This window comes from Acanthochromis polyacanthus, chromosome 2 (genome assembly GCF_021347895.1).
Source record: "Acanthochromis polyacanthus isolate Apoly-LR-REF ecotype Palm Island chromosome 2, KAUST_Apoly_ChrSc, whole genome shotgun sequence".
NCBI lineage: Eukaryota > Metazoa > Chordata > Actinopteri > Pomacentridae > Acanthochromis > Acanthochromis polyacanthus.
Genome location: NC_067114.1, coordinates 16,002,278 through 16,024,000, shown reverse-complemented (window position 1 = coordinate 16,024,000; position 21,723 = coordinate 16,002,278). Strand labels below are relative to the sequence as shown.

At 39.5% G+C, this 21,723-nt stretch overlaps 2 protein-coding genes across 4 annotated transcripts in view; one reads left to right on the top strand and one right to left on the bottom strand.

Moving 5' to 3' along the window:
* Positions 1-9,443, bottom strand: part of tspan15 (tetraspanin 15) — a 42,545-nt gene extending 33,102 nt beyond the window's left edge. Inside the window, exon 1 of the mRNA XM_022213291.2 lies at positions 9,233-9,443. Coding sequence (XP_022068983.1) covers positions 9,233-9,322 — 90 coding nt within the window. The 5' untranslated portion in view covers positions 9,323-9,443. The remainder of the gene's footprint in view (positions 1-9,232) is intronic.
* Positions 9,444-12,615: 3,172 nt separating this feature from the next.
* Positions 12,616-21,473, top strand: tacr2 (tachykinin receptor 2). 3 transcript variants are annotated; one of them, XM_022213297.2, is made up of 8 exons: positions 12,616-12,886; positions 13,447-13,598; positions 14,047-14,342; positions 17,745-17,939; positions 19,159-19,309; positions 19,404-19,523; positions 19,601-19,677; positions 19,791-21,473. In XM_022213297.2, the coding sequence occupies exons 2-8, from the start codon at positions 13,464-13,466 to the stop codon at positions 20,095-20,097; spliced, it is 1,281 nt and encodes a 426-aa protein (XP_022068989.1). In that variant the 5' UTR covers positions 12,616-12,886; positions 13,447-13,463; the 3' UTR covers positions 20,098-21,473. The 3 variants fall into 3 exon arrangements, with proteins under 3 accessions (XP_022068989.1, XP_051800967.1, XP_022068988.1); XM_051945007.1 differs by lacking the exon at positions 13,447-13,598 and having other exon boundaries at positions 12,617-12,886; XM_022213296.2 differs by lacking the exon at positions 12,616-12,886 and having other exon boundaries at positions 12,903-13,598.
* Positions 21,474-21,723: the final 250 nt, after the last annotated feature.

Here is a 21,723-nt window from a genome sequence, read left to right as displayed (position 1 = left end):
CCAACTGGGCAACAAACTTGGGAAGCCTGACAACTTGTACACATGTTGACATTTTGGCCACCTTTTGATAATTTACAGCGCTTAATTACGAGGTAAAGATGTGACGCACTCAGCAAGACTAACAGCCTACATCAATGTTAGCAGCTCCGGGAGGCTGTAGCTGTCGGCACAACGCTCACATATAGACGTTCAGTGGATTTTATGTTTAATTAATTGGTTTAGTGTTTTGGCAAGTTAACATTTGCTAATTTATATGAAAGAAACAACTATAATTCAACATCAAAACAAATATTATGGTGAGCACGAGGTTAGCAAATGATAGAACAGGAGGCAGAAGTTGTGTGTGTTAAACAGCAAAGAACAACTTACTTGTCCACACTAACAGTAATTCCATAGAAAAATAGTCAAAAAAAAGTGACTCAACATTTTCAGTTCAATCTAAAATTTCCTCTGAGTCAAGGATGATTACACACACGCATGCACACACACCTCATTCTTTGATTTTCTTCCTGCTAATTGCGATTTGCCTCCCACAATCTGTCAATCAACAGAAGTGAGTACAGCCACTCCTGTGCAATATCATTTAAATGTCAAATGAGTCAAATTTGTAACTGTTTCAAATCTGAAAAATAAAGTATTGCCTCTGACACATCAAAAATAACTACTTTGTAAAGATCAAATTGAAAATATAGGCCCCAGAGTAGAAAGTGATTGTGATAACTGTGATAACTGAAAAAAAGACTAGGTGGGATTTCAATTAGGCTAACTGCAAGAATATGTATAAAATGAGTTGTGAACACCTGAGCTTTCCCAGTTTTGGACCTGTGGGCTGTGTCTATCTGCATGCCTCCATCATGAAGAAAGAACTGCCAGAGAAACTGATAAATCTGATTGTGAGACTTTACAAAGATGGAAAAGAATATCAGAGGATCAGTGACCGACTAAAAAGAGGGGAAACACAGTGCAACAGCAATCAGAAAGCATGGAACGAGTGATAGTACCACTAATCAGAGTGACAATAGCTGTATTCCTACAAAGATGCCACAAACAGTCCAGTACTTGCACAACTTAGCTTTAAAAAACAAAACAGGCAAGGGCTTATGACTCGGCAGAGGAGTTATCAACGACATTCAGTCAGCAAGAAAGACCCTGTATATTGTTGAGTTCCATGGGGGGGGGGGGGGGGGGGGGGTCCAACAGTAAAAACTTCGCCCCAAAGCACAAAACTGTACAACAAAATTTGTTCCGATTAATTTTAGGAGCACATTCTTTGGTCAGATGAGATCAAGGGGAATTTGTTCAGCTAAGATGGATTCCAGCATGTTTGGTGTGAACCTGTATAGGAGGGCCACGATGAAAACATAGTCCTGACAGTGAAGGACGACGGTGGATCAAAACACTGGCTGACAAGATGCCTCCCAGTCTGCAGAAGCTTGTCAGAAAAGAATATTCCACCATGACAACAATCCAAAACACACTGTCAAAAATCATACAAGAGCTTCTTAAAAAAAGAAAAAAGTTACAACTATGACCTGAATGTTTAAAAGCAGCACAACACCTTCAGCAAAAAAAAAAAAAAACTGCTGAAAAAGTGTCTCTGAGAAAAAAATATATGCAGAATCTTTTCTTTAAAATCTCCATGTTGATGAGAACTGAGTATGTCATCACAAATAAAGGTGGGACTATGAAGTGCTTTTAGGTATTTTTAACATAGTAAATCTAAACTGTTAGGATTTAATTTAACATGAGAGCAAAAGTCCTGCTGTTCAACTTAATAGCGTGTAACTATTGTAAGGTGACACAATTTTGAATCACTTGATATTAAGTGATATTGCACAGGGGTGTACACGCTTCTGCTGCATACTGTAAAATGGACAAGTCAGAGAGAGAAGAAGAAAGAAAGAAGGTCTTATACATGATTAGTTCTGAGTGCTGAAGGTCCAATACTGTTTACAATGATCCACCATGATGTCTTTTCCTTACATGTCCCTGCTTAAGGTCTGTTCTGGTGTCTTGCTGCTGCCTGGTTGTCCCACCCAACACAACCTCACTTCCACTCAGCCAAGAGGTGAGGGAGCATTTTAAACAGAGTAGCTCTAAACTCCTGCCAATGGCATGTCAGCATTAATGAGTGATAATCTTTACATAGTGTCTTGTTAGTTTTGGAATCGTTCTATCAGTGCAATCAAATTTTAACAAAAATGCTTTGTTTAGAAAATATACTAACACAGGCAGTGCTGTGTTTATCCACATGCACTTAGCTGCAGATGACTTAGTGATATTATCGGGGCATCAGGCCAAGGTTAAGTTATATTATGTAACCTGTTATGCTATTACTGTGCTTGACTCACTGCTTTAAAAGCATACAGTGTACTGCTGAAACTCGAATGCAGCTCTGGAACCAGGCTACAAGCTGCAGACATGGGATAGAAAAGCACTGAAATTCATTTTTTCCAACCCAAAGGACTGAATAATGTACCCCAACTTTGTCCTCACCACTGTCAGTGGTCGCAAAACATCTCTCAGTTTAGCTGTCAGCATTAGACGTTCATGTAGACCAATTTAAAGACATCTGTGATGAATTGAAACATCACAAGCCAATATGCAATTAAGTTTGCAGAGCGTAACATTTGACTTTTGTTTTTTTATAGATAACATGTGCAAGGACATGAGGGAGGTTCTGCATGCTGAATGTGATGACGGACTAATCAGAGCACCTGGTATTTCTAAGAGGAATGGCAGTTATTTCATTTTAAGTGGGAAATCAAGTATCAGCCTACTGAAATTATGGTAAAATAAAATTAACACTAGCGTACGTGATTTCACACAAATCATACAGGAACATACAGGAATCTGAAAGTTGACATTTGTTTTTAGCCATGCGAGCAGCTCACCTCTGCGGATTCAGAGCTGGTCAGTCAGTCAATCATTAGTGAGACCCTAATTTCCATAATAACTACAGTTACCGCCTTGTGGTTGTATGTTGTATGTCATTTGTTGGGTCTAAGTGAGCCTTTGGGCCAAATTTCGACAAACGTCCCCAAAGCGTAAAGGAGATATCTTGTTTATAAGAATTTACAGACAGATGGGTGGGCAGACAACCCAAAAACATAATGTCTCCATTCACAGCTGTCACCAGCAAAGAGGCATAAAAATAGTCATGCAGAACGCTAAAATTATCGAAACTGTAGTCACATCGGATTTCCCTTAACTTTCCATCTGGTGCCACTATCAGTTTAACATTTCAATTGATCAAATATTTGATTTATGATCACATACATATCACAGCCTCCAATTACAGTAAATAAAATTCTTTGCTTGACTACCACTAATATGGGCTTACACTGAACACAACAGAGAAGGGTTGGACTTTATTTACTACTCTGAAGCCAGAAAAACAGGAATATAAAGGTCGCTGGAAAGTGAAGGGCTAAATGTGTAATGATTTCTATAGTCCCAAATTATAGTGCAATAACAGCTGCTCAGTGGTCAAAAGCCAAAGACGTGATTTAAGTAGAAATTTCTAACGAGGAAGTGTGTTATTGTGCGTCACTATGAGCCACCATGAAGTGAGCTCAATCAACCATTCCTGGGTAAATAAAGGTTAAGAGAAGCGGACAGCCTCATTCAGCAGAGTGAAAAGAAATCAACTCACAGAGAGCTCGGAGCTGAGAGAACAGTGGGAAGGTTGCTGTTAAAAAAACACCTTCCAGCAGCTTTTTCATTATTCCAAAAACTCCACTGACAGGAATAAACAAGTTATGACACACATGGCACTCACAACCGCTGACAAATCCTTTCACAAAGCTCCATTCATGTCCCCATAATTTGCTCTGCCCTTTTAAAAAAACAGTTTGCATTGTGCCCCTTCACACTGTTCTGGAAGAAGAATTAAAACCAGAAATGACTTTCAAAGGCAGCGAAACACAACCTGAGATATTCTCCTCACCCTGATACTGCTTTCCTTTAGTTTTGAGTCAACTGTAATATGTTTAAATATACAGTACAGAAGCTCGACAGAATCAAGCTATTGTGGTGGAATGACTTAAATGATTTTTCCACAGTAAGCAGGAAATTACTCATCATCTCCTGGACGTTGTTCCTCCTATGTAAACTGTTTTGCTCGGCTGTTTAGACCCTCTGCTGCTATAAAGCACATGTACTTCCTGTCCTGCAGGACACAGTATGAGGGTGAAAGCTGGGTCATGGTATATGAAGAAAAAAAAAGGAATACCTAAAGATCAAATCGAGCAAGAACCAACTAAATCCCTTTAGTTTGTTCTTTTAAGGTAATTTAAAAGATCAACTCAGAGATGAGAAAGTAAATGAATGAGAATTTGTTGGAGCAACACAAACTTTCCAGTGAATCCCTACCAGAGTACTGATGCTGCTCCACAACTCTGTGAGCATTAGATTCATAGTTCTTCTTTCCATCAGTAATTACTAAAACTGCTGAAACTGACAACTGACAGCAACATGTACAAACTTAAAAATAAGTTAAACAGACTTCCACACATCCGTTCCCTGAAGCATGATGTCAGAATCAGTGTTGGTGTTGATTATGTCTGTGTTTCCTGGTGGATGTAATGATGTGACTGCTCATTACTCCGGAGATTAACCACATTCTTCACAGCTGGTGTTGAAATCTTCATTTTTAAAATAGCTGAATAAAAAAAGCTGTGGGAGCAAAGTGAATACAACTTGTTGATCTGTTTCACCTCCCCTATCAAGGCAGCATTCTTTCTCCACAATAAACCAATTACAGCGTCTTCTATGTCTCGCTCTGCCTCGCCGTCTCGCTCTCTGCTGCTTTCTCACCATGAATAAACCTTCAGAAATGTCTGTCAGTAATAAGTGATTTTCTTAGTGAACTAAGCGTTGTGTCAATCAGCCATCTGTCTTTGCAAATTTACAATCTGTGTTGTTGTCTACGAGAGGGAGCAGCTGCAGGGTTTGGCTATGATGCAGAAAATCTCCATTAAAAGCAAGCAGACTTATTGTAAGCCATCTGAATATCACACATCACATCTACTATTATCTCCAGGAATCTAATTACAACACTGTGAATTACTGCCTTCAAAAAATAAATTGAAGCAAATAACGTCATCAACCATTAAAGAACGTCCTGGTTGTTCTTAGATGAAATTAGTGAGCACAGATTCTTATCAATAAATCACTTTAATTCAACAAAGAATTAGGCAATATTGCAGTCTTAACAGCTGAAGATGTAATAAAGGAAATCAAATAAGTTTGTGATATAAAGCTGCCTCTGCTGTAAGATAATGTTTTTGAAGTAAGTAGTTTAGACAGCGTGCTCTTCAGAGGACACTTCACTTTCCTTTATCTCAATGTTGTAAATGCTCCAATCAGTTTTATTGACCGCTTGGAGATAAAGCAAGTCGAGAACACAGCATCGGCATCTTCAGCTCTTCAGCTGCTAAATGCTTCACATGCTAACCAGGGAGTCACCAATAACTGTGTCTGTCTACAAGTTGTTGCGGAGCAGGTCAGTGTAAAGTAGGTTTTCACTGGAAACAAACCAAATGTGATGCTGGGGGAGCTGTGAGAAAGTGAAGTGGAGAGCTAAACAACTAGCTGAAAGTCACTATAAATCTCTGACAAACTGAGAGGAGCAGCATAATCAAGTGATAATTACAAATATAAGAATGTGTGGCTCCTTCTGAGTTATTGACAAAATTGTTAGAAGTATGATAGCAAAAACGTAGAGAGGCTCACCGTAGTCAGAATACAAAGCTAAATACCAAAAACACTGAACTATACCGAAAAACACTTAAGACAGTAACGATAAAGCCAGATTTTTAGTTAATTAGGCCACAGCTAGCAAATGTCACCTCTGTAATATTCTATGTGCTGACAAAGTAGCAGCACTTTAATCATACATTGTGATCATTTTACACATAACAGAGTCCTGCTGTCACTATCTGAACAACAGTGATGGATAGTTTGAAGTAGTAAGTCGTTGTTTAATTAAGAAAACTTGCTTTAACATTGTCATCAAACACTTGTATGCTGTGCCTGAGATGACTATCAAATGACTGAAGTAAATAACTGTTCACAAATTTTAGCACCTTGATAAATTTATTATATTCTTATTAATCAAATAATACCATCAGCGAAGCGTCATGTTGACAGTGATCCAAAATATACACCGATCAGTCACCACGTTAAAAGCACCTGTCTAATAGAGTGTCAGTCCTCCTCCTGCCACCAGCACAGCTCTGAACTACTGGGGAATGAACTCAGAACCTCTGTGGGTGTGCTGTGGTGTCCGGCATCGGGACACTGACAGTGGATCCTTCGGTTATCCTGGAGCATTCCAGAGATTCTCAATTAGACTAAGAAATTTGGAGTAGCAAATGAGTCTAAGTGTCTTAGAATCTTGTTCACAAATGATGGAAAAATAGAACTTGATATGGACAGACTGATTGGCGCAGTCAGAGCAGTAGTGCCAGTGCTGTAACAGATGGCCGTGGTGAAGAGGGAGCTGTGTTGGAATGATCAGGAGCTCTGATGGTGACAGAAACAATGACATGGCGGATACAGGCAGACAAGTCTTCTCTGTAGGGTGGCGTAGAGCGAGAGTGAGGAGCTCGGATAGCCAACAGGAGAGTAGTCACTGCTCTTTCCTGACTACGAGCCCGCTGAGGTGGTTAGAACATCTGATAAGCATGCCTCCTTTGGTGGTTTACCAGCCACTTCCAACTAAGAGGAGACCCTGGAGTAGATCCTGAACTCGATGGAGCAATTACATCTCTCATCTGGCCAGGGAACACCTAGAGATTTCCCATGAGGAACTGAAAAACGTTGCTGTGGAGAGGGACATCTGGAATGACCTGTTTAGTCTGCTGCCACCACTGAATAAGAAGAAGAATATGGATGGATGGATGGATGGAGTTTGGAGGGCGGATCAAAACCGTAGGCCTTTTATCGGTTTCCTAAATAGTTTATTGTGGTGTGGTCCTGTCCCTACTGCAGGAATTGTCCTGCAGTAGGGAGACTGCTGCTGTCAACGAGTGCCTTTAGGTTGGTGCTACACGTCAAAATAACATCCAGGTGGATGTCAGGAACCAAGAAATTCCAACAGAACATTGCATTGGAGCTAAATGATTAGTGTTTCTCCATCATATCTTAAAGATTTGATAGTACCATATTAACCTAGTAGAACTCTTCACTCTCAAACTGCAGGCTTACTTGTTGTTCCTAGAATTTCTAAAAGTAGAATGGGAGGCAGAGCCTTCAGTTATCAGGCGCCTCTCTTGTGGAATCTGCTCCCAGTTTGGGTTCGGGAGGCAGATACCCTCTCTATTTTTAAGACCAGGCTTAAAACGTTCCTTTTTGACAAATCTTATAGTTAGGGCTGACTGGGTGACCCACAGGGGTTCGGCCTGTGTCTTCATTTCCACAGCTGACTCCCTCTTGGACGTCCCTTCGTTCTGCCTCTAGTCATGCTGCTATAGGCCTATAGGCTGCTGGGGGACTTCTCTTGACGCACTGAGCCCTTCGCTATCTACCTTTACATTTAATATGTACACCGTTATTGCAGTACATTCACTCTGTTTCCCCCTGTGCTATTCCTCAGAGTGTCCCTGGTCCCAGAGCTGGATGCTTCAGATCTGCGGTCGATGTTCCACCAACAGGTCTAGTCTCCACCATGTCCACTGTGGGATGCTGCCGCTGACCTTCCTCCAGCCCTCTGCTTCCAACTCCCCTTTTTCCACCAGTCAGCTCTGCATCGCCTTCACTATACTTGTTATGCTAACTTACATACTGTTTGAATTTTACTGCTAGCTATATATGGAGTATGTTTAATGTCAGAGCCGTACATCATAAGAATAAACTATGAGTCAGTTTTCAATGTTAGCTTATACTTTGTTTGTGTCACATATCCTGTCATACATGTATCCAAATGAGTGTTGTGTTTTCCTTGCTTTCCCACCCCTCCCTCTCCTCCCATCCCTCTCCCTTGCCCTCCTCTTTCCCCCTCAACCCGCCCGGCCAGCAGGCAGATGGGTCCCCCTATTATAGAGCCGGGTTCTGCTCGAGGTTTCTTCCCTGTTAAAAGGGTGTTTTCCTTGCCACTGTCGCCTTTGGGCTTGCTCTGGGGGTCAGGCATATGGGTTCTGTAAAGCGTCTTGAGACAATTTGACTGTAATTGACGCTATATAAATAAAATTGAATTGAACTGAATTGTTTTTCACTTCAGCTGTCAGTGAGTTTAATGTTATGGCTGATCGGTGTATAATAGACTGTATTACAACTTTACAGAATCATGGGCAAAATGTGGTAACAGCCTGGTTATGAGTTGTCTCATATTCCTATAATGAATTGTACCTCCACATAGCAATGGATCAAAACGCTCAAAAACAAAGCTGGTGAAACTTGTCTAAAGACTTATCATATATGAGTATATGAATGTATTTCAGTATTTGAATAAGCAAACCAACAAGCAAGAAACCATGAAAAATATCATATCAGTGACAAAAAGAACAAGGAGTCCTGCAACAGATGGTCTGACGGTCACAGATCCCTGATCTCAGTCTGGTATGACATGAAGAGGCAGAAGACGCTCAGTCTGACGCCAGACATCCACACAAGAAATCATTTCTGAAAATGTTTTCAGTATGTTTGCAGACTATCACATTCTTTGCTACCACACAGATTGAGTATTGTCAATAAAAGACATGAACCACTAACAGAGCGGCTCTGTCATTTGGAGCAATTTGCTGTCACCACATCATTTCTGAACATCTGTCATGTGCCGATCAACACATGACTCATGTTGTGGTGCAGTCAGTCTGGCCACAGCAGGACACAACAAAGCTGCTGCTCCAAGTGTGTGGAATCTCCCTGACAAAACAGCCTGGATGTGCTGTTTCTCTTTCTTTTTCTGCCTTGTGCTTACTTGCTGCTTATCAGGCAGACATGGGGGTAAAGGTGCAGAAGGTGTGGCCTCACCGGAGCACACAGACGGTTACAGACCACAACTCCACAGGTACAACACCTGTCAGTTCACAACTGCAGATCTCCAACTATTATTAGAAACACAGAGTCAAAATAATATCTATTTACACTTGTTCTCTGAACCTGACCCACACTCTCTCACACACACATACATACAACTCCAGTCCCGGTGGGAACACACTACCCTCCGTTCAGGCGGCATATCTGCGTATACAAGGCGCATCGCACTTCTCTCCATGTCGGTACTCACCCAGAACACGATCGCATAGAGGAGCAGGAGGTATTTGAGGAAAACGTAGGAGAATTTCTGACAGTAGCGGATCTCGTCGTTGCTGGACATCGTGTCTGACCGAAGACAGAGGACTCCAGCGGCTCTCTGCGCTGCTGCCAAACACACTTCCGCGTTGTCATCGGTACCACACCTGCGAGCAACGGATGAATGGATGGCTGGATGTATGGATGTATAGAGGAGGGAGATGGGCTGGCATAAACAGGAAAAAGGCCAAGAAGACTTTCAGCTTAAAAAAAGAAAGACATTAGAGATTTTTTTGAATGATTGATAGGTCAGGTTATTTGTCTTGAGCCTTCTTTTTATTTATTTAGCCAGTTCAAAGCCCCTCTGACTTTAGTTATCGGCCCTTTTCAAGAGAGCTCTGATCACCTAATGCAACAGCCAATGTACTTTCTTCAGCTTGCAAACTGGTCTAATGACTTTCCACAGCCTATAAATATATTTGTCGTTGTAGACGTAAATAAAGTTACTGATGAAAATCTATGTACAATGCTTAAACATCAGATTTTAAAGTGCAGGAACCTCAGACAGAACATGGGGAGCTGCCAGGAGGGCAGAAATCTATAAAGAAAACACAGATTTGTCCCTGCATTTGCAAATATTATGTTTAATGTTTGAGGTTGTTTTTTTTTAAACTAATACCGTAATATGTGTTACACAGTGACACAAAATATTAAACTTTGCCCCCTGGTGGAGAAATATAGCAGATAGACTGTGCACTAAGAGCACAACTACTGTGGTGTCAGATTATTCAGAAAGATTCCAGACTCAGAATTTGAACAATCAAATTAACTTCATTATCAGGCTTTAATTCATTGCCTACATAAAACTCTCACCACTGAGCCCCATGCACAGCTTAGATGTCTACATATTATTCTGCTTTATACTTTACAGACCTCTAAATCATGCAAAACACACATTTTATCCAAAGTACACATGCAAACAACTGTCTCTGCAGAGTCAAAGCATGATATAAAGGGTTTAATAATGAATATACAACTGACGTTCATGAGACATTTTGAGCTCAGATACACTAAATCTATTGTCTTTACTCTACACAGTGTGTCCAGCACCACTCTGGTCAACATTTATCAGCAGCCACTAACCCGATAAAGCAAGCAGTGGTAAGACGGAGCAGTCTGATTGGCTGTTCTTTCACGTGAATCACTGTTTTCACTGCGATTACTTTTTATTTATCATCCGTTCTTATCTTCTTCAACAAGCTTAAGATCTTGGACTGAAAACACCAGGGCAAAGAAAAGCAAAGCAAAAAACATTTAGGTTTTCTGAAACATAATCTCAATTTTTATCTTCAGAATAGAACATAGTTGGAATCAGGTTTTCATCTTTTGACTCTGTTTTTCTTGCCTGGGAAGACAGCTGACTGTTCAAATGTGCAGCATGTTCATGCATGTCAGCAGTCTTTGACATGTGTTAAGGTGCAACCTCAAACGAAAGACAGGAGGTGATGTGAATCAGTCTGTCTCTGCTCGTTCAGGACAACCAGGATTAGCATCTTGACTCAGGCTTGGATTCACTCAGGAGATCATACTTCGTACGTGCTGTTCCACCACCTGAGAAACCCGTCTTTCTCCTTGCTTGAAACTGTCAACATGCCCTTCACCAGGCCCTGCTGCTGGTTGTGGATGTGAGATCACATGAAAGTATACACAAAGGAGAAAAAAGCACAATGTGTTCAGCTGAAGTCAGCAGACTGTACCTCTATTTGTTCTTTTCTGTGCAAACATGTGAACACTTGTGATTGATTTCCCCTGTGAGGGAGGAGTTACTCACATAGGATGCAGCAAGTACATCTGACGACAAACGGGTACTAAGGTGTCAATCAGTATAACAGAAAGCAAAAAATGATGTAACAGTAAGAGAGGCAGAGAATCTGACACTGAAAACGTACAGCTGATATCAAACCTATTGTTTGCAGTGTGGAAGACAAACACAAAGTTATTGCAATGGCCAAACAATACCATATATTTTTTAGGAAATGTAAAAGTACAGTAAGTGTACACTGACTGTCCTTAATAGTTAGTCAGAATAGTTAGTGATAAGTGTTGGAAATTAAAAAGTACAGCACATTTATTTTTAACTGTATATCTCTTTTTAAACACACATTAACTTGGTGCTTGTGTGTCATTTGAAGAGAAACTACATAGATATAATGTAATTTATCCAGATACACATCACCATATGTTCTGTACATAAAAACAACCCACATGAACGTTTTTATATGCTTTTATTTAGGTTTACATGCCCACAGCAGCAGTGTAGCAGCAGTACAAATTCTGTGGGACATTTTTGTGTTTTCTCATGTTTGAGTTTCACAGCTTTAACTGAAAGATGACTGCAGCAGCATGTGTCACTGCCAAAAACTGCAAACACACAGCTGCACTTTGCAAGTATTTCAGCAACTCAGTGAAGCATCTCTTTGCTTTCCTCTAAGAAAAAATAAAAACATATTAAATGACACTGTGATCAGCATGTTGGTTTTATATTGTGCACAGACACCATCAACCAAGATGTATTCCTCAAAACACACCAATGTGGAGAAACAGAGATAGACAAAGATTTCCAACAGGTGGCAAGGAATGAAAAACTCCACCAAGAAATCAGCAGCGCCTGACCACAGCCACGATAAAACCCACCAAAATGACCAGGTGAAACGGGCAATCTCACTTGACTGATCTCTAGTGATTGCAGGCAATGATTGTGTGGGCGTGTGAGGTAAGAAACAAGAAAGTCCTTTCTATGTGGTGTTCATGGGCTGCACTGGAAACTGGATTGAAGAATCATTTCACCACAGGTTGGCCTGTATTTATAGTACATCTACATCCACAGAAATATTAAAAATATATAAATAATAAAAGCTCTGAGGACATCTGTTCCCGAACCATAAGGAGACACAAAAGTACAACACAGCAAATGGTGCTGTGTGTCTTGAGCTTAGTGTATCACAGAAAAAGAAGAAAAAGGGTAATAAAAGCAATACTTTAAAAAAACATTTCACCACCTTGAAAGTGGTTTAGCTTTTTCAGGGTGCTATAAAGTGCTGGCTGTCCTATTTCTTTTTAAACCCATTCTTTCAGTTTTCCAAGATCTCAGTGTTTTTCTCTCTCATCATGTTGCTGATAGTAATCTTTCTCTGGTAGATGTAGTCATGCTTTACTGACAGTTAATCATTCTAACCCTGCTTTCTAAACATTTTACTTTTTGTTTTTGAATTTTCTCGCACTAACAGCTCTTTTTGCAACATGTTCTAGAAAGACGCAGGACTCGAGCTCTGCCTATTCTTTCTTTCATTCCTATTCGCTTCCTCTCTCTTCATCTTTCTCCCTGTTTGGCGCGGCGCGCAGAGGCTGAATGTCTGAGCTCTCAGTCTGAGGCGCGCGTCAAGCCAGTTAGTTACACATTCCAGCAGAGAGGCACAGTGCGTGTGAGTGTGCGTGTGAGCGAGATCAGGGAGCGGAGAAATGTCTTAATGCACTATTGGATGGACCTGGTTGTCCATTACGCACAAGGAGACTAATTTGGATTCGGATTTTTTCAGTTATGGACTGGACAAAATGAAGTTAAAACTGACCTAATCGCCTAAATAGAAAGGTAAGGCACACTAAACTATTAACTTTGAGAGATTTTGGTTTGTTTTTGTAGAGAACATCTTCTGGTGCCGTGACTGCAGCCGAAAAATGCTTTTACTGCGTGTGACAAACGCTTGTAATGTATGTTGATTATTGGATAAGTTTTGCATTTTTGAAATAATATATGAGCTAAACGGTGCAGCTTTATTCTGCAGACAAGAGGGGCATTTTTTAAATGATCCGAATTAGGATATCAGGAGACAGTGATAAGATGTATGATTAACAACTTATGCATAATGAGCCAAATGAAATTGTATTTTTAATATGACTGACTTGGTAAATCTGAAATACATCGTTATTTTGTAGTTTGAAAACTTTATTTCCATTAAAGCAGCACTAGCGACAATATTGGAGCACACAGAGGTATTTTAGTAGAAAATAATTTTAAATGCAAAACAGTATATAAAGCTACATCTCTGTTTATTTTCCTTCAAGAGAAGAGGTCGAGTCCATACCATATTATGGCTCATTACGCATGACGCACAATGCACTTTAGGCAAAGCGTCAAATTTCTGTCACCAGGTAAACAAGGAACCCACATGGAGCCCGAAAGTCTTATTCAACACATTGAACGAGACATGGAGGTCACTCTAGAGCCGTTATCAGTGACCGCTGACTGGCTGGAGGACGGAAACGAGACGACCGGGAATCAGTTCCAGCAGCCCGACTGGCAGGTGGGAGAAATACACAGAGATGAGGAAGGAAACTGGTGGAAGTCAGAAGCAGCTCCTTCGTTTCCACCACGGCACATGCAGTAGAGCCTGGAAGCATTTAGAGTAAATTTTGGTGATGAAAAACGAGAATGAATGAATGAATGAATGAATGAAGTACAACAAAACAAACAGTAGCATTTTAAAATTGTATATGTGAAAATCTAGGACAGAAAATATGATCCTGGAGTTGGTTGAATAAGTTAAAAATTGTGTCTATCTGAGACATTACTGATCTGAAATCCAAGTGAAATGACTAAAATAGATAAAATTGAGCTAAACTGAAGTGGTATCCATTTCATATACATTAATGTTTGCTGAGGGTTGATTTGTGTGACTCTTTACTGTCTTCACTGCCCCTCCACCCTTTTAGTCTGCATCACGTCCAGCTGACCGTGCTCTCCTCCCTCAGGTGGCTCTCTGGGCTTTAGCCTACTCCCTCATCATCCTGGTGTCCATCACTGGGAACGTCACAGTGATCTGGATCATCCTCGCTCACAGACGCATGAGGACGGTAACCAATTACTTCATCGTGAACCTGGCCTTCTCTGACGTTTCCATGGCAACCTTTAACACTCTTTTCAACTTTGTCTACGCACTTCACAACGACTGGTACTTTGGCCTGGGTTACTGCAGGTTTCAGAACTTCTTCCCCATCACAGCCATGTTTTCGTCCATATACTCGATGGCAGCCATCGCAGTGGACAGGTGAGGAAGCTCTCTGTGCAGAGGTCATAACAAGTCAAATTTCAACTAATGTTTCTCAAAGTAGGGTTGAGCTGATTCTTTTCTTTAAAGAGTCCGTTGAAATGAACAGTTCAGCACACAAGGGACTGTTTCCCCCAGCAATTAGACAATAATGGGGCTACTCATCATCATCGAATGCAACACCTCATTTAGGAGCTCCATTATTCAGAAAGAGATTGATGACCACTTAGTAAAACAAGCAATTCAGCAGCACAGAAATGAGGCTATCTCAGCATATAACCTACTGCTTCAATTCTACACTGTGATATATTAAAATTTCTTCTTCATTGACTCAAATGATGTTACATAAATGTGAATAAGGCACTAAATATTAAGAACAAGACGTCCTAAAAGCTGCTTGTCATTTCAAGTATTTTTGTTTTAAATGACAGATTTGGGCATGTCCAGTGTGACATTTTTCATCAGTTTACTAGCAAGATCACTGACAATTTTCTAAGCTTCTATTTCAGTCAGCAGTTTTTTTTTTCTTTTGAGATCAAATTGTAGCTTCTTCTCATTTTCTCACATTAAATGAGCAGCATCATTTCACATCATCTTCATCGGCAAATGTTCAGCCAACACGGATGAAAATGTTGCATGAAGGAGACGTGGGTCAACAGCCAGGAGAGACACAGATGTCACGAATGCTTACTAGAGCGTACGGTCAGTCTGCTATTACTATAAATCTGTGTTCAGTACATGATGTAGGATGTGTGCAATCTCATTTAATACAACAATCCTGCAATAAGCATTGCATAGTATTTACTTTGAGGCCACGGACAGTGCAGTATGGTATTACTGACGTTTTACTCATACAGCGTCACCATTAATCCAGACTTTAATATGAATATATTCATAGGCTTGAATCTACACATTTCTGACAGTGTCAGCATAAATTGAGACTGATTAACTTGACACTTGTACAAACATGTCTCAAAAAGGCATTTAGACAGTTAAATTATCAGCAAATTTACATTAGTTTTATAACATTAGATGGTACTTGATCCAGAGAAGCACTAAGAAATATATATGCAAAAAAAAAAAAAACTACTATCCAGGAGAAAATCAAACAAAAAATCTTCTAGAGATTGGAACTAAATCCAACAGAGCATCTTCAGATTGCTAAGAGAAAAAAAACAAGAAAAAAAAACCTAGCTCATCGATGCACAGGAGAGGAAAGATTTAAAGGTTTCCTGACCAGTGTGGACTACTCCATATTCCCTGCTCAGACATTTTAAAGTACCTCTAGAAGATAAACCAAACTGAGCACTCAGTTGTTTTCACTGTGATCTTCAGTGATGATGCTATTGAGTGTCCTAATACTTAAAAAAAGAAAGAACAATTTGAACTTTTAGCAGTTCAAACTTAGAAATAGCTTTTTATTGAATATTTTCTTTGCAAACACATTTGTACAACCTACCTTTGTAGATGTGCACCATTTGCTTTGACATTTTGCTTTAAATGTAATTGCATTTTAAAGTGCCTCTAAAGCGTCTGGTACTTCATGAGGGACTGTATCCAGCAGTGCAGCTGTTCCAGAGTTGCACGGGAGAATTTCATTATTTTCTTATATGTCACATACATGACAGTGGGTCCAGGAGAAGGTGCAGTGATGAGCCGCGTGCTGAGACCAGACCAGGTGTAAAATCTTGTTATGTGAAAATTCCTCCTCATTGGTTTTCTGTTTGTTGAATCATCAGTTTATATGACTTTATTCGGGACTTCTTCTTTGGTGTCATCAGCTGCAGCATTAAGCAGAACACAGAACGACCACATCAAACACATGAACTGTGAAACAATCGTCTCTACATGAAGGAAATTACACGCTGGGCACAATTCTCTTCAGCTCTGACATTACAGCAACAACACTGGAAGTGTCCTAGTCTTGGAAATGAGAACGAAAATGATGAAAACTCTCAGACTTAAGGTTAATGTAAAAGCAAGTAAAAGACCCGAGACCTCATAAGCAGGATTCTATTAAAAAAGAAAACAAAAGAGGATTTGAAATTACATTTATATGCAAGGGCTACACAGTGGCTTGGTGGTTAGCACTTTCACCTTGCTGCTGGTTCATGTCCCCACCTTCCCGGCATTTTACTGCATGGAGTTTGCATGTTCTCCCTGTGCATGTGGGTTTTCTTTGGGCACTCCAGCTTCCTTCCACAGTCCAAAAACATGCTGAGGCTGACTGGTAATTCTAAATTGTCTGTAGGTGTGAATGTGAGTGTGATTGTTTGTCTGTGTATGTAACCCTGTGGTTGACTGTTGACCTGTCCAGGGTATCTCCTGCCTTCACCCTAAGTTAGCAGGGAAGGGATAGATTCCAGCCGCTACTAGACCCTAAAGTGTCCAAACTTTTGATAAGCAGTGTGTAGATGATGGATGGATGGATTTTTATGCAAATAATTTCCTGCTAGATGGTGGGGAATCATCTCTAACACATACACACTGTCCGTGCTGAATAATTCACATTTATGCTTCATAGCCATAGTTAAATGATTAGGCCATAATAGTGGCAATACTGAATGAAGTGAGGATTGCTTAAGTGTCCAGATGTGTTGCCATGACGCCCACGTGTATTGGTATATATCCATTACTATACTAAGATGAGAAAATATCTTCTTACGTTATATACTTTTAGAATTTATATTTGATGCTAAACATATTTGCCAGCAATCACTGTCCTCTCTCCCTGTATGTATGAAATATGTTTCTGTCTCACTGACGTGCTGGAAGGAATAAAATATGGTGATTAGTATTATTTTTAGCACACTACCAGAGCAGAGCTGTTTAATTTGCAAAATATGAAGGTATTTTTCAATTTCCAAGCAGAGCTGCTCATCATTGTAAAAGGGAATGAGCTATAATGCACCTTTATTATTTAGAAACACAGGATATCTGTTATAAACCATTTTTATGCTGAGATTTTATGAAGATTCAAGATTCTACATTGTTTTCCTCAGACAAACAGCGCTTTTATTCCCCAAAACCGTGATGGCATTATAGCTGTATTTTGCACAAATGAGTGGATATTCAGAAAAGAAGAGATGTTTTCTTCTCAACGTGTGATTTAGTGTAAATTTCAGTGTATTTGAGAACTTTTTGAAGGCTGCTCTAAAAAAGAACACTCAGCAAGAGCATTTTAATTAGCCTGAGTCAGGAGATTACAGTAAATGATTGAATGGATGAGTGAATAGATTGTTGTCATAAAAAGAAAGCTTGACTTTAAACTATATGTGGCACAGAGCTTTAAGGATTCTGCTTTCTATATGTCTGCTCCCAGAACATCAGATTCCTGACTGTGTATCTGATGGAAAACATACATGTAGGAATCAATGAATGACGTTGTTCTTCCTCTCTCAGGTACATGGCCATCATCCACCCTCTGAAGCCTCGCCTCTCGTCCACCTCTACCAAGGTTGTGATTGCTCTGATATGGATCGTAGCCGTCTTACTGGCTTTCCCTCAGTGCTACTACAGTGTGACGAGGTTTTACTACCCCAGAACTGTGTGCATGGTCGACTGGCCAGATGATTATGGAGGCACACATCAACTAAGGTGAATGAAAGACACACAAAAAAAAACCCACAGGAAGAGAGACAGATGGTGACGTTTGTCCTGATAACTTTTTGAATGCGATATCAGAAATGTAGAAGTACTATTCTTTATAAATGTAAGTACAAATCTGAACACTGAACATTATTCGTCATGCCTCATCTGTACTTGTCAAAGGTATAGTAAGTCTTTATTATATCTTTATTTTTAGCCTTATTGTACTTCTGTATTTCTTGTTTTCTTATTTTATCTTATCTTATTTCCAAGAGGTTTTAATTTTTTTCAGTGCACAAACAGTATGGACACATTTACACATATTATTATGTATTTATGCATATTTACATTTCTATTTACATGCTGTGAGCAAAGACACACTACCAGTCAAAAGTGTGGACACATCTTCTCATTCAATGCTTTTTATTTATTTATTTTCTACAATGTAGATTAATACTGAAGATTAACACATTTTTCTTTACAAAATAATTCCATATGTATTCTTTTATAGTTATGATGTCTTCAGTATTATTCTACAATGTATGAAATGATTAAATAAAACCCCAGAATGAGAAGGTGTGTCCAAACTTTTGACTGTAGTGTAAGTAAGGATCTATGTGATGGATATGCTTCAGAAAACACATTTCATACCAGTGACGTGCAGATGAGTTAAGGAAGTAAACATACATGTGTTTTGTTTTGTTTTTATATCTGTGAGTTGTAATTATTGTGATAAGTACAGACATTGTATTTGAAAGGTTCAGCTAGTTTAATTTCTGACTATTTGACACCTTCTGCTAGATGACTAAAATAACACAAAAAACTTCTATGGCTTATAAGGATTTTGATGCTTTTAAAAAACTTTTATTAATAAGACTTGTGATTTCTTTTAGTTTTTTTTTTAACATACACAAACCTGCATATGTAATGCACTTATTTACCAGAAAAGTGTCTTCGCAGTCTCACAGTATCTGATCTGTGAAACTATTAAACAATTACTCATTATTCCTGTTTTTTAGTAGTGTCAAATGAAAAGGATTTACAAGGAAGCAGCTCAGTTATTGTTAAAGAAAAAGGCCTCCAGAAAATCTCATAAATACAAACCCCACGTTGTGAATGTACACCGATACAGAAATATCCTTAGTTTTATATCCTTTTATATATTTTTTTCTTGATCTTATCACCAGTTCAGTTCTCTGCTCTACTGTGCCTGTTTCTCTCCGTGCAGTTACCAGTATGCGGTGATTTTGCTGATCTACTTGCTCCCTCTGCTGGTGATGCTGATGACGTACAGTTTAGTTGGTCGATCGCTGTGGGGTGGACACATCCCTGGAGAGGCGTCGGACCACTACCACAGCCAGATAACAGCCAAGAGAAAGGTGTTTTATTTTCTACTATTGAACCCTGACTCAACCTGAAACTGAAAACGCCACCGGTAACCTTTATGCACATCACCTATGATTTTTTTTACAGGTGGTGAAAATGATGGTTGTGGTGGTGGTGACCTTTGCCCTCTGCTGGCTGCCCTACCATATCTACTTTATTCTGGGATCATTTAACAAAGACATTTATAAGCAACATTACATTCAACAGGTTAGAAGCTGCCTCTCTGTTTGTATTCTTGACACTGTAATTTAGTGTTTACTTATTGGTTTTTGTTTCCTCGTCAGGTGTATCTGGCCATATTCTGGTTGGCCATGAGTTCCACCATGTACAATCCTATTATTTACTGCTGTCTAAACCAAAGGTAAATATCTGTTATGGCATGCACTGTATTTCATTATCCGTTAAATTATTGTTCTGTCTCTCTTTCCCTCTTAATTGTACACCAGTGTCTAAATCTTTGGTCTCTCTGTGCAGGTTTCGTGCTGGTTTCCGTCACGCCTTTGCTTGGTGTCCCTTCATCAAAGTGTCGGAGGAGGACAAGATGGAGCTGCAGCACACCCACACCTTCAGAGTCACCATGACGCGAAGCCACCGCAACGACACTTCATCCATCAAAACAAACAATGCGTATGCCTCAAACACAGCCAATGACCTCAACATGGAGAGAGATACATGCGCGTCGCTTAAAAACCACTCCCACGGCACATCCAAAGCACATCTGGTGAAGAGGGTGGACGATGCAAAATCTTCAGCAGACAAGCTTTTGGAGGACGCCCACTGACTGCTGAAGCCTCGTGATGAGGATAATCTCAAAGGGAAGACAAAGATTTTCTGACAAGACAGACGAAAACCTGCTGACTTCCATGGATGGAGGTAAATCAACTATGACATTCATTAATGTGGAAACTTTAAAGGAGTTGGGACCATTGACATTATTTTATTAAAGGCAGACATGAATGTAACTACAAAGCAGATGGAGAGTTTTCTCTTAAGGCCAAACTGCTCATATGGACATATGAAAATATACACTGGAAAAAAAAAAAAGACTGTTCCTGATGTTGCAACATTTACTGCAAACGGGAAAGTCTTTCTTTTACTGCAGACCTTCCTTCTCTGTTGCTGCCTCAAATTCTACATCTTTTCTTTCAGCACTTTTATTTTTCTTTGTCTTCTCTGTCTCAGCTTTGGACATTTTGATTGTTATGGCAAAATCTTACCGTGGTTACTGGTTTTCTAGTGCATAAAGTGGATTGTCAGTCCACTGGCATCAGCATCAAGCCTTAATATGTTGTTTATGTCTTTTCTGACTTTTTTACGGGACTTCTAAGATTCTCTCATAGGAACTTCTATTTTCATTCCTTTCTTCAACAACTATAAAGCACAATAATTAAAATCAATCGCTGGTTCCTGACATAACACTGAAGTGCATGTTAGCTCCTCTAAATAGTCTGGGCTTGTCCATTTTCATGACTTTATATTTACTTTAAGAAGCCAACATCTCTTTAAAGTTTGAGCTGGCAGCTGGCAACAACTTTTCAGTGACAGCAAAAACACCTGTTATTTCTGCTTATAAACACTGATGCTAAGATCTTCATAATATTGGATATGTAAAGGGACAATAGGCCTTCAATATCCTGGATGAGCTTAATTATTGTGTGGTTTTGTATGTTGCTGTATAGCGCTATGCTTTTCACATTTTGTTACTGTAAGTTGCTGTTATATTGTGACTTTACTGGTTCATGGAGCTGTGATGTTTATTTAGGTTCAGTCTACAGTAGAGTCTAATTCAATAAGTCAAAGTGCCACTACTGAGAAGAATTAGATGTGATATGTAATACTCCCATCTGTTAAATATATTATTAGAACATATGCTGATGAAGAGGAAGTGTAAATGAAACAGATGGGTTTGATGTTTAGAATCAGGTTATTAAGTTTTAAATTCTGTAGCATGTGAGTATTAAGATTTCAGAATGCAGTAAAAAAAAAAAAAAAAAAAAGCTTTGATTCTTTGTAACTTTTTGACTTGTTAAGTGCACACAGTGACAGCATGAAACACCTGTATTTGTCTAGACAAAAAAAGGGCATTTGTTGTTTGCCATTGACAAAAAGTCAAAAATGTTTAACTAATGTGGTAATAAAATTGCAATGCAAAAACAACCCACACACCGTTATTTTGTATCCACCACAGAACCCATTCAGGTTTTGTGCATGTGACAACCTGAATTTCAACTGTGGCAGCTGTTACCATCTGTTGTGTGGGTCAGTTGCCTGCAGCTACAGCAATATCAGAGATAACAGATTTTTCTGCAGAGTTATTGCTCAAAGACACACTAACGGAAGCACACAAGGAGGCCTCAGCTAATTTTCTGACTGAACATATAGTGAATCAGTAAACAGGTCTTCATTT

Bases quoted from the DNA above. Each gene is read 5' to 3' on its own strand.
- tacr2 (XM_022213296.2), top strand. From the start codon at position 13,410: ATGCACTTTAGGCAAAGCGTCAAATTTCTGTCACCAGGTAAACAAGGA. The intron at 19,310-19,403 runs GTGTTTTATTTT...TTTTTTTTACAG, and splicing joins AGATAACAGCCAAGAGAAAG to GTGGTGAAAATGATGGTTGT. The intron at 19,524-19,600 runs GTTAGAAGCTGC...TTTCCTCGTCAG, and splicing joins AGCAACATTACATTCAACAG to GTGTATCTGGCCATATTCTG.